The 11909-nt window shown below is 34.4% G+C and overlaps 1 protein-coding gene across 1 annotated transcript in view; it reads left to right on the forward strand.

The window, feature by feature from the left end:
- The first annotated feature begins 5270 nt into the window (after positions 1-5270).
- LOC111614352 (cytoplasmic polyadenylation element-binding protein 3-like) overlaps positions 5271-11909 on the forward strand; it is an 18940-nt gene continuing 12301 nt past the window's right edge. Inside the window, exon 1 of the mRNA XM_023355725.1 lies at positions 5271-6253. Coding sequence (XP_023211493.1) covers positions 5402-6253 — 852 coding nt within the window. The 5' untranslated portion in view covers positions 5271-5401. The remainder of the gene's footprint in view (positions 6254-11909) is intronic.

Below are 11909 nucleotides of genomic sequence, written 5' to 3' on the forward strand. Positions count from 1 at the left end.
GATTAATGAGGACACTGATTCCTTGGAAATACCATATTTTATTTCCCCGCAACTACGGAATATTTACAAAGGCATAAGTTAAATTACTGTACAAAGGTGCGTTCGTTGTCGGAGCTGACTCCGAAAGATTGGCGTAACAAAAGCGAAAGGTCGGCGTACGAAAGCGTCTCCTCTAGTCGGCGTCCGAGAACCAAGTGAGGTCAGAGGGGAAAGGTCAAGCGGTGGCGCCCTCTGCCCTACACATGGTACACGTGACAGTGTCGCTGACAGGTGGACGTTACCAGGATATCCTTGACGACCATCTGCTCCCGTTTGTTCATTCTCAACAGCCCACTACAGAGATTGTCTTTCAACAAGATAATGCACTGTGCCATCGCTCCCGAATTGTATCGGAATGGTTGGATGAACATTCCACAGACCTGCACGTGCTTTCCTGGCCATCACGGTCACCTGACCTCAATCCAATTGAGCACATGTGGGATGCAATTGAGAAAGATGTTTAAGGCTCCGACCACCTTCCATCTAATCTTCGTGATTTGTGGGAGATTATTCGGGACTTGTGGATACATATGGCTTCCCATCACTTCCAGTGTCTTGTGGAGTCCATGCCAAGACGAATCGCAGCCGTCATCAAGGCGAAAGATGGTGCTACACGCTACTAGACAGGTATCCCTAATTCAATTCCTCTTCAGTAGATAGAATGCAAGATAACTTAACTCTCATCCCAACGTCACCTCAAAGAATAGACATTAACAATTTTGAAAGGCTTCTAAATGAAATGAAATTAATACATTTAGAATTAGGTAAAATAAATAAAGTGAATGAAGAAATTCGAAAATCGATAGAATTTTTAACAGACAAGTTTGATAGAATGGAAGAGAAAATTAACATTTTGGAAAAAAGTTACGTAACACTGAGTGATATAATTTCAGAATTAAAACAAGAAAACAGATATAGGCCCTATAAAAATTGAATTAAAATCTTCGCAAGAGCAACTGCGAATGTTGGAACAAAGTTTAATTAAATAATTCAAGCTTGGAGATTGTTGGCATGCCGATACTTCAAAATGAAAATTTAATTGATATAACAAATAAAATTTTTTCATATGTCAATGATTGTTTTAATCAATCAGTTTTAAACGTATATAGAATTAAACCAAATAATAATAATCGGAAATGGATCACGACCGATTATAGTGAAGTGTGCAAACCCAGTTAAAAACAGAGAAAAAGCTTAAAATTACGACAAATGTATGTTGTATTATCAATGAGGAATATAAAATATATATAAATAAACATCATAAAATAAGTCAATTAAACCATAATGGGAAAACTACCGGCGATGATCATATTTATCTGTATATGTCTCGACATCAAGTATTTATAATTTATTAAAATAAAACAATGTTCCGTAAAAATCATTTTGTTTCGTCGTCGTTTTGACTGAGTTTTTTTCCCTCAGAAGGTGGGAATTCAACTACTTCCCAGTCACATTCGTTAACCTCCTAACACGTAGTTTCGAATCTCGTCCGGCTGTTAGCATTGTAAAGTGTGACCATAGGGTCGGTATCTCTTCGATACCCCGTCAGGATGACACCACTGTATCCTTCGGTCGATACAGAGACCACCAGTTCGCGCGAGCGGATAGGTATGAGGGATGGACCCGGAATGGAGAGATAAACGGAAGAAACTGCACTCGAGAAGGGTTTAACAAAAACAACCGTTTATTTGTATATGTTTAATGTAGGTTTACATTAGTAAATAAAATAGTTCTAGTTTCATCGATCATTTTCTAGTTACAACTGATTTCGCGTTTAGTTTACGCAGAGAGAGAGAGCGTACAATAGTGCGCGGCAGGATAAATACCTTAGGTTGTAGAGGAGATCAAGTCCAGCACAAAAAAACGTTCAATAGTTCCTTCCAGTTGAATATGCAGTGCCATAACTAGCCATTCCTGTGCCCTGTGCAAGAACTTGCATTTAGGCCCCTTAATTAATTAGGTTTGGGAAAATAATAAAACAAACACGTACATTTTGGGACTCTCTTCCAAATGGGCCCTGTGCGGGTGCACCTGTTGCACCTGCTTAGTTACGGCACTGTGAATATGTATTGAAGTCAGATGAGTTCAGTTCTAGTCTTGTAGGCGAGGAGGTGTTGGTTGACGGAATCTCGGCGGGAGGTAGACGTTCGGAGCGCGCACACAGACACCAATAATAACTTCCACCCTTACTCATCGTGCCTGTGCCCTTTTATATCAAGTCCTCATTTTCGAACCTTTCTCCGATTTCGTCAGCGATGACGATCTTCTTGGTCCAATGAGGTGACGGATGACACAATCGTGACACAGAAATGTACTCATCTCAACAAGGAACCCAACTTGTGGGAATCGAGATTTTTATTGATTTTATTTTTCCTTTTTCTCTTTTAATTTTCTATTTTCTCACTCCGTCTTTATAAAGTTTATAAGAAAAATATTTTAGTTTAAAACACAAAATTTCTGGTCCTCACAAAAGCATAATTTCGAATTTCATCTAGGACCTCAAATTATAAAGCAAAACTACGATTTACAGTGCAAAAAAAATTTATGATAGAATTGAGTGACCAGAACTTAAAACAAGTTCATCTAAAAAATATGCTTGTTCTGATTCTAGAAAACCTATATCAACCTAACTATTAAATTATAATTAAAATACTACTTTTTTGTTAGTAGATTTTCAAAAAGAATCTTTTAGAGAAATTTACATATTCTTTTTTTTACCCCATCAAAGCATTATTAGTAATAATGTACTAATATATTGTTAGTACCCATCTATCTTTCTTGACGAAACTTTGATAAGACATGGCTGTAAGTTATCTGTTACGGCTTTCCTGTTTTGTACCAAGAAATTGTCAACGTCTGGCAGCCGAGCTGCGAGCTAAGCTATGAAAAGCTATGAATTTGGACTGGAGCTGAGCTGGAATATGTAGAAACAAAGCTCATTTTCACTTTTCGTGTGATAGACTATGTATATAATGTGGAAAAGCATTGTAATCGTGTCAAATTTGATCTTCCTGAGTTTCCTTTTGGTGCAAATCTCGACGTTTTCAGACATCTCTAAATTCAAAAAAGGAATAGGGAGAAACTTGTATGGATTGTGTTTGTTTGCGTCTATTTCGTTTAATATCTAAGGATGGCGTAAAGATTAAAAAACGAAATTTGTCATGATAACTATTCTTAATTAATGCTATTAAATTTTGGTAGAGAGTTGGGAATTTAGAATGGGGTCGGATTAATGAAAATTTTACTCGTTATTGGAATTTGTTTGTTTGTTTATTAAGTTACGGCAACGTAGCACTTGGGCAATCTGCATAGGGAGGATGTTTTCCGGGAATTCTTTTTAATTAATGGTAACTGGCCCCTATTCAGGCCTTACAGACGTGGAGAAAACCCAGAAAACTCCATGTAGCTAGCCCGTCCTGGCGAGGCGCGAAACCAGGACCGAACTCTCAATGTTCAGCAAACCGAACCGCTTGGCCATTGGTGGGCCAGTTATTGGCATTTACAGTACTTTTAGAAACTGTACCCTCAAAATTAAGCCTTCCTTGCGTTTTTTTATTCATAATACAAAAGTTTTTTGTCACCATCTTATAATAGATGACGCCACACACATTTTAACTTTGTGCTAAATGTGTCAGTGTTTCTTAAACACAAAAAAATCCAGCAACGAGTTGCATAGGTTTTTAAATTTAAATCATATCTGTAATAATAACAGATACATAGTCGGAAGTGTTTTCATGTCTATTATTGAAATGAGAGCATTCAAATAAAAACTACTTGTGTATTAAGAAATTAAAATATGATCAATTTTAAGATTAAGAGAAGTCATAAAGGGGTGTAGTAGTTCGTATCCTCAGTGGCATAGGGGGTACGGGGTATACTTTGAAATATACCCCGTATCCCCTCTGGACGTGCCACCTCGCATCTCTTTAAATTAGCGTTAGTTTTACTAATCTATATATATAAAAACGAATGTATGTCTGTCCTTCATGCATTACTACACCATTTATCCGATGGCCATGAAACTTTGGGAAGTTGTTTAAGACACTCCCGCGAAGGTTTCTGGCATAGTACATTTATCCTACGATAGGTTGCGCGCCTGTATACGAGCATTTCATCGTGAGCATTTCAGCGCATTTAGGAGTTGAAACTTGAAATTTGGTACACAGGGTACGTTACGAGAACGCACACTAAGAAGGGATTTTTCGAAATCCCCCGCAGGAAAAGGGACAAGATAAAGGCTTCAACAATGGAAGTGTTAAGAGAAAGCAACGTGCAAGGTTTACAGGCGCGGATGCGGTTTTTCGCGTTTTGCGGGAAATCGAACATATTTTTAGACCCATCTAAAATTTTTCTAATTAGTCTGGAAACAGGGGAACCTAATTCTTACATTCTGTGAAAACGGGTAAGATTGGCTGTAATGTAATAATCTTAATCTTCGCTATCGTTACTTTTTGCCCGAGCAATGCCGGGCTTATCTGCTAGTGAAAAATAAAATCTTTGAGATTGCTTTATCATCAACAAAGAAACATTCTATGTATTTCTTTTGTTTTAAAACATAGAAAGAGAGTCCCGGTCTATACTCTGGCCGCATATAAACTTTCAAAGGGTCCAGAGCCTGACATAGCAAGGACTGACCAGACTTTGCATGGTAGGGCATAGTCGGAGGAATAATTTGACACCAATTAACGAAGTGCATTGGTAACCCCGATGGTTCCTAGACATATCCTAACGTCTCAAAAAAGTGGATTTGAAACCATTAGTCGCACAAAACGCAGTTTTAGTTTACTATTTTTATCCATCAAATAAATAGTTAGTGATTCAGTATTTAATAAATATTCGTTCTTTTTTTCTTGATTAAGATTTGCGTTGACGCACTAATGAAACGTGCTCTGCTCGCTTATGATTATCGTGCTCTACAAATTGCAAATCCCGTATTGACAGCATCATCTCTATTCTATTATTATAAAATTATACTTTAAATAAATCACGTAATATAATGTAATGCGAAAATTAGATCCAGCCTTCCAACTGATAGCATTCCGGCTCCGGGAGCCGACATAAATCATTATCATAGTTAAAATTTTAGATATCTTCTTTTGTGTCTGTAATTTTATATTATGACAAGAAATGCGATTGAAAGTATTAATTCATTTTAACTTTAGTGTTTTGAAGAAGAACGATGCACGTAATTTACAATATTTGGAGATGATAATGAAAAGATCGCCGTCAGAGGTAGTTGATAACAGCCGAGTCGTTTGTTTTCGTTTGGTGCAGTGCAGAGAGACGCAACCTTTTGCAGTGCAGACGACGTCACGTTCGATCCAATCATCCCCTGTACTCATTATAAAAGCAAAAACATCTGATGGGGGAATACAACTTCACTTCCAGCGTTAGATCGTTGTCACCAGTAGACTTCCAAACGAATTCAAGCAATATTTATTATCCTACAGAAAATACAATGCAAGATGACGATCTATTACTCGATAAGAACGGTTCAAAGCAGCAAAATCAACAGAATAATGACAGTACGGACGAAAACGTAGATGATTATGGTCCTAAAGACGAAGAAGTGCAAACCACAGTAAATCATCAATTGGAGAAGAAGGAAACATCTACTTCAGATGCACAAAATACTACAATTACTACAACGTCGACTAGTTTTTGGTCAGAGGATACATTCATCCAAGGAGTTTCTACTCTAAATGGAACGCTCTCGTATCAGAATTTTCCCGTGTCGACGACGAACATTACGCCGGGTGGTTTTAGCACTACTATACCCCAATTAACTATGAATCAAATGACTATGACCCAGCAGAATCCTCCCCCATCTCAACACAGGAGGGCTATAACTGGTGCACATAATTTTGCCCAGATGAGGCAACAGCCGCAATCAAATTTGTTTAAAACCTACACGAATTGGAGTAGTCCCCAACAGCCGACTTGGTCCGCCAACCCTCAGAGTGCCCTCTCGCCGTGGAATGCCATCAATTTAGCTAATCAGAAGAGATCCGTGCCAAATTTGAATCCTCTCTCCGCTCTGAAGAAGACGACACCGTCTGTTGGGCAACATACGATGATCTCGCCGTCCAAGTTTCGGAGGAGTACGTCATTGCCGACCGGAAAGACTTTTCCTCATGGATTTGGAACAAACACTGCTTTCGACATATCTGGTGCTGATGATAATAGAGATGGTAATCTTATTCTACCATTTCAGGTAATATTTCACAATTATTTCATTATCTATAATTTGTTTTAGGTAATGTAAGGTAAATTTCTGACTAATATTACAAAACTAAGTAAGATTTCTTAAAATATGAAATTTTGCCTATTGAAATTTCATATTTTTATTATTACCATATGGTTTACATTATGTAAATATTATTTACAAATTTTATAATTTGCATTTTATACCTTAACTTTTTTTACTGAATATTTTACAATTAATGATGTAAGCTTAATAATGATGATATTGTTTATTCATTTTTATTAATATCTTACTAAAAATAGAAGCAGTGTTTTTATCTAACAATTGTGTACATAGAAAAAAATAAAGGTTACAGAATATATCAACATTAAAAGTGTTTTCATTTAGAATAAATTTTTCAAATAATTTAATGTAAAAATACTTGTAATTTTCATCTTTATCTACAAATTTTGATATTTGTAAGATAAAAATATATAAAAATAAAATTTAACTAGAAATACAGAATTATTCCATAAACAAAATCAGAATTCATATTAATGCTTTTTTATAAATATAAAAAAGCATTAACATGAATTCTTTCTAATTGCATTCATATGCCAGACAATATTTTATTAGGATAAGTCAAAATTGAAAAATAAACTTTAATAAAATGTTCTTTAGAAATTTAAAATGCTTTTGAATTATCAAAATTTATAATGATAATTTATAATAAGTTAAGAACTCAAAAAATTTATGTAAATTAATTATTCAGAATGTTTATATTTTAAATTTATTCATTTGAAATGTGTTTTATGTTGCCTGTATTATGGTTATTACAATATCTCTGAAAGCACTAACAAAGTAATACCAATACCATAATTGGTGGGAGGGAGAAAAAACAAAAAATTCTTAGGGTGAATAATTACTTAACTGTTTCCTTTTTCATAACACTGTCAAATTTGCTGATTTGAAAATTTTTAGTTTGAATTATTGGATAATTCAAACCTATTATTTTTCCTTCAAATCAGTACTTAAAAAAGTTGAACTTTGTGAAATTATATATATAAAAATAAAATTTAAATAAAGTTATAAGAATCAGAAAAACGTTGTACTTAAAATTAAAGATTCTAAAAATATTAATCCAATCTTAAGATGCATTGCATTCTGAGAAATCAAATAAACTAATATTAGAACAACCAGTGGCGTAGCTATATATTCAATGCGCTGGAGCAACTAGAATTGGTGCACCCCTTTGTTCCTCAGAAGAGGTCTCTCAAAATTTATTTTGTACATTTACTTTAAACATATATCTAATTATTTTGATTTAAAACCTTACTTAATAACAATTTGAGATTCAAGGCATTTCAACAATGAGATACAAAATTTAATAAATATAAATAATAATAAAGAATTACAAGGGTAGGCTGAAAAGTAATGCACACATGCTTATAGAGTACAAACTAAATGATTTTCAGAAGTGTGCCAGGTGGCACATGGAAGTAACATTCCCCCTCTATGTGCATGTGCGGTTTGAGGTTTTTTACGTTCAGTCAGTATATTTTGAGAAGCGGAAATATGGAGACGTGTTCTAGTGCTATGTCAACGCAAGTTAAACAGCATGCTGTTATTGAATTTTTAACTGCTGAAAAAGAGACTCCTACTGAGATTCATTGTCGTTTAAAGGCTGTTTGTAGTGATGATACTGTTGATATAATAAAATTGTGTGATTGCGAGCCTGGAAAAGCCATAATTGTTAATGAAACACGCAGTGGACGTCCAATCACTGCCACAGACGATTACTGTTGCGTCTCGTTGCAATGTGCAATTCTTCTCAGTACATACAGACTAAAACACCTTTGATGTTGAGTTTGCCATGTTAGAGGCAGCCTGGCACCAATAATCTTGCAACATGACAACGCTCGTCCACTCACCTCGTGCACAACTAGAGAGGCTCTGTGAAACCTGAAGTTTGAACCAATTCCACACCCTCCTTATTCCCCTGATCTTGCACCTTGCGATTTTTATTTTTTTTCCTCTACTCAAGAGAGAAATCAAGGGTGATCATTACACCTCGGACAATGAGGTGAAGGCAGCTGTCAAGTCCTGGATTCAAGAAGTCGGAAGAATTTTTCAGTGACAGAATGAAAAAACTTGTTACACGTTGGGAGAAATGTGTTAGCCTTAATGGTGACTATGTTGAAAAATAAATATATGATTTTGAAGCTTAAGAATTGTACTTTATTGTACTTTTTGCCCTATCTTGCTATTTGTTTTTGTTTGTGTTCTACAAGCATGTGTGCATTACTTTTCAGCCTACCCATGTATATTTTGTTTTATTAAGTGCAGAATACCTAATAATATTTACTATATAGTATATAAACTGTATTGACAAAATGTATGCAAGTTTAGTTTTTTAACAAATACATAATAATACATAAAACACTTCAAGATTGTTGACAGATTTGCAAACAAAAAAGAGAGAAAACAATCACATTCTCCAGATCAAGTTGACAAGCTATTGTTTTTTCAATTGATATAGTAGCTAGAGAAGATGGAGTTGTGACATGCTACTTCTTAAATAAGTCTTGGTTAATGTTAGTTTTGAAAAAGTTTGTTCTGCTGTTGCTGTCATTGCCTGTAAACTTAAAAAAGTGAGGCATGCTGCAGTAATGTCAGAGAACCTACTTGAGGCTGCGGTGTGAATTAAAAGTAGTTTGGCAACTTCATTTATACCTTTTACCTGATTGTAAAAACACATTTTAAATCAAAGCAGTTGAGGTCCAAAACTAGGCTAAATATCAGAGGGATTTGTAACAATTCTGACCTGGAATATTTTTATCAGGTGATGTGACAAGATATGCAGGTGATAATCACTTAAAAAGTGTACAAAATTGTTGAATGGATTCAAATCTAATAGATATTCGATTAATTATTAAATCCAAAAATATTTTACAAATATTTTTGCAAGTTTTTATTTTGCCCTTTCTAACTTGGTGCCCTCATGATTCGTGCACCTGGAGCAGTTTGCTCCAACTACTCCATGGTAGCTACGCATCTGAGAACAACCAACATTTAAATAGTTTGTTAGTTACAAGGAAATGTTTTTTATTGTTATAATAATGGAAAAATTATTGTGTGTACATTTGTAGACTGAATGGACTTACTGAAAGTGGAAAATCCTAGTTGCCTGATTTTTGATTGAGCTGATAAGATGTGGTCATAACGTGATCATCAGAGGTTTCAGTAATATTGTTTTTGTAGATCCTTTAGTATAACCTTTATTGAACAGAGGAACAATGTCTGCTTCCCAAACACATTCAGAATTTTTTTAACTTCAATTTTCTTGAAACTCAAAATTTTGCAAAACATTTGTAAATCATATGGTTCTGTGGAAGCATGCCTTAGGGTCGAGTTATGAACTCAGTATCTGTACCATATTCCATAAGAAAAGTTTGGATCGATCAAACTTTTACAGTAGGGATATAGAGAATTGACCAACTGCACATGTGCTAAATCACCATCAATCAATATACAATTGGAAGTTGTGCCGGAAGCAACCCACTCAACTTTGACAAATTGGTTGAAATGTAACTTTTGACCCGACAATGTTGTTTTTGAATGATATAAAATTTTAAGATAAGAGTTACTTTGGTCATAAAAAATAGAGAAATGATAAAATGAATAAATAATTATAGTATTAGATATGGCAACTCAGCCAATGATTTTGCACATGCTCATGATGCACTGCTTTGTAAATTATAAAAAAGTTTGTTTCTTTACGGATATGGAAAAGGCCTTATGGTAGTTTATAACTATTGCTATAGATATCCAGTGTAGCAAACATTTATGGATATGGTTATGTTTCAGAGTTTATAATTCAACCCTTATTCATATAATGCTCATTTTTAACAGAAAATAAATATTTTTTGAAAATTTATTTTTGGAAATGGTGTTTAAATGTATATTTAACAAAGCATTTTACATTTAGGAATGTAACAAGAACAATTTGATATTTTAAGCAATACAATAAATTCAAAAATCACTAGTTATTATTAACTGCCAGTTAATAATAACTAATGATTGTTCACCATTACATACAACTGTATGTAATGATGAACATTCATCTTTTAATGTCACTTCTCTGGTTTCTTATTGTTTTTATCTAAGTATATTCTCTTTTCATAGCTAATAAAACAGGCAGACAGTAAAGAATAATAAAATTACAAATTTAATTTGTTAAGTTACAAACTATAAATAATAATTTATTCAAGTTTCAGAAACAAACTTTAAATTTATTTTTAATAAACAATTTAAACAAGTAAGTGCATATTTTTAGTAGAAAATAACTAGCTAATGTATATATCCATGTAGTTTATGTAAAAAAGCTCATTCATTGATGTGCAAACCAGGATCTTACAAATATGAATATACTCTTACTGAATCATGTGGTTTTCAATGATATGTTTGAAAAATTTACTTGCAAGTTGCTCAGAATTTTTTAACTTCAGTTTCCTTAAAAATGTCTATCCCATTTTCCATTTGTTTGATGATAAGTTCATATCTAGATCCTTTTCCAGACAAACATTATTATTGAAATTGTGAGATTTTCCATTTTCAGTAAGTAATATGAAGGTAGTTTACAAAACATGCACAAAAGTTTTTCATTTTCTGTTGCATTCACTAGTTGTGAGCATTTTTATGCCCAGTGTAGCTGCATTCCATGTAGCCATGCATATCACATTTCTTTGCTTGCAGTTGCTATGTTCTAATCAGCACTGATGGTGCTGCCCCTAATTGTCAATCTTGTCATACCCTTTTGTATTGTTTATTGACATGGAATTATAGTACATTCTTTCAGTTGCTACCATTGAGTCCATATGTTATTTCCCAATCCACTCACATCTTATGAATACATTCCAGATTGCAAGAAGGATAAAATTATTTTAATTTCTGATATCATTCTACTACTAATTCAATTTTCAACTCTTTGAAGAAGAAGAAACAAACTCATTTTTCCTTCACCATATGGCTATTTTTGTAAGTACATTATTTTGTTCCTTTCTGCTGATATCAATTTACAATGAATTCACAAACCATCAATGGCAATTCCTATGACCCTAATAATGATTGGGACACATACCGTGTTTCCCTGAAAATAAGACATTTGCAGAAAATAAGACCTAGCACAGATTTTGCTGAATTGTGAAATATAAGACCTCCCCCTGAAAGTAAGACCTAGCGAAGTTTTTTAGTCGTAACGGTCATCGACAGATGGTTGAAAATGGCCGTTGGCTTTTTGAAAGTACAGCCACTGATTGGTCAGCAGACAATTACGCCACACGGCATGATTTGCATAAGACTATGGCTTGGGAATCACAGATTAGCATAACGTTACGGCTGGTGATGACTAATTGGTCGGCCGGGAATCACGCCACATGACATTTGCATAGTGCTACGGTTCAGTAAGCACTAATTGGTCATCGAGTCCGATGTTGACGCTATAAAAAGGCGACAGTTCGACACACCGGATATATGTCACTCTCGTCTAAGTTCGACTTGGGGAATTTTTTTGTTCAATAATAAATATGAATTCTTCTTCCTGGAAAAAATAAGACATTCCCTGAAAATAAGACCTAGCGCCTTTTTCAGAGCAAAAATTAATATAAGACACTGTCTTATTTTCGGG

The sequence above is a fragment of the Centruroides sculpturatus genome, unplaced genomic scaffold (genome assembly GCF_000671375.1).
Source record: "Centruroides sculpturatus isolate CEXI.00-Female unplaced genomic scaffold, Cexi_2.0 scaffold2150, whole genome shotgun sequence".
Taxonomy (NCBI): Eukaryota; Metazoa; Arthropoda; class Arachnida; order Scorpiones; family Buthidae; genus Centruroides; species Centruroides sculpturatus.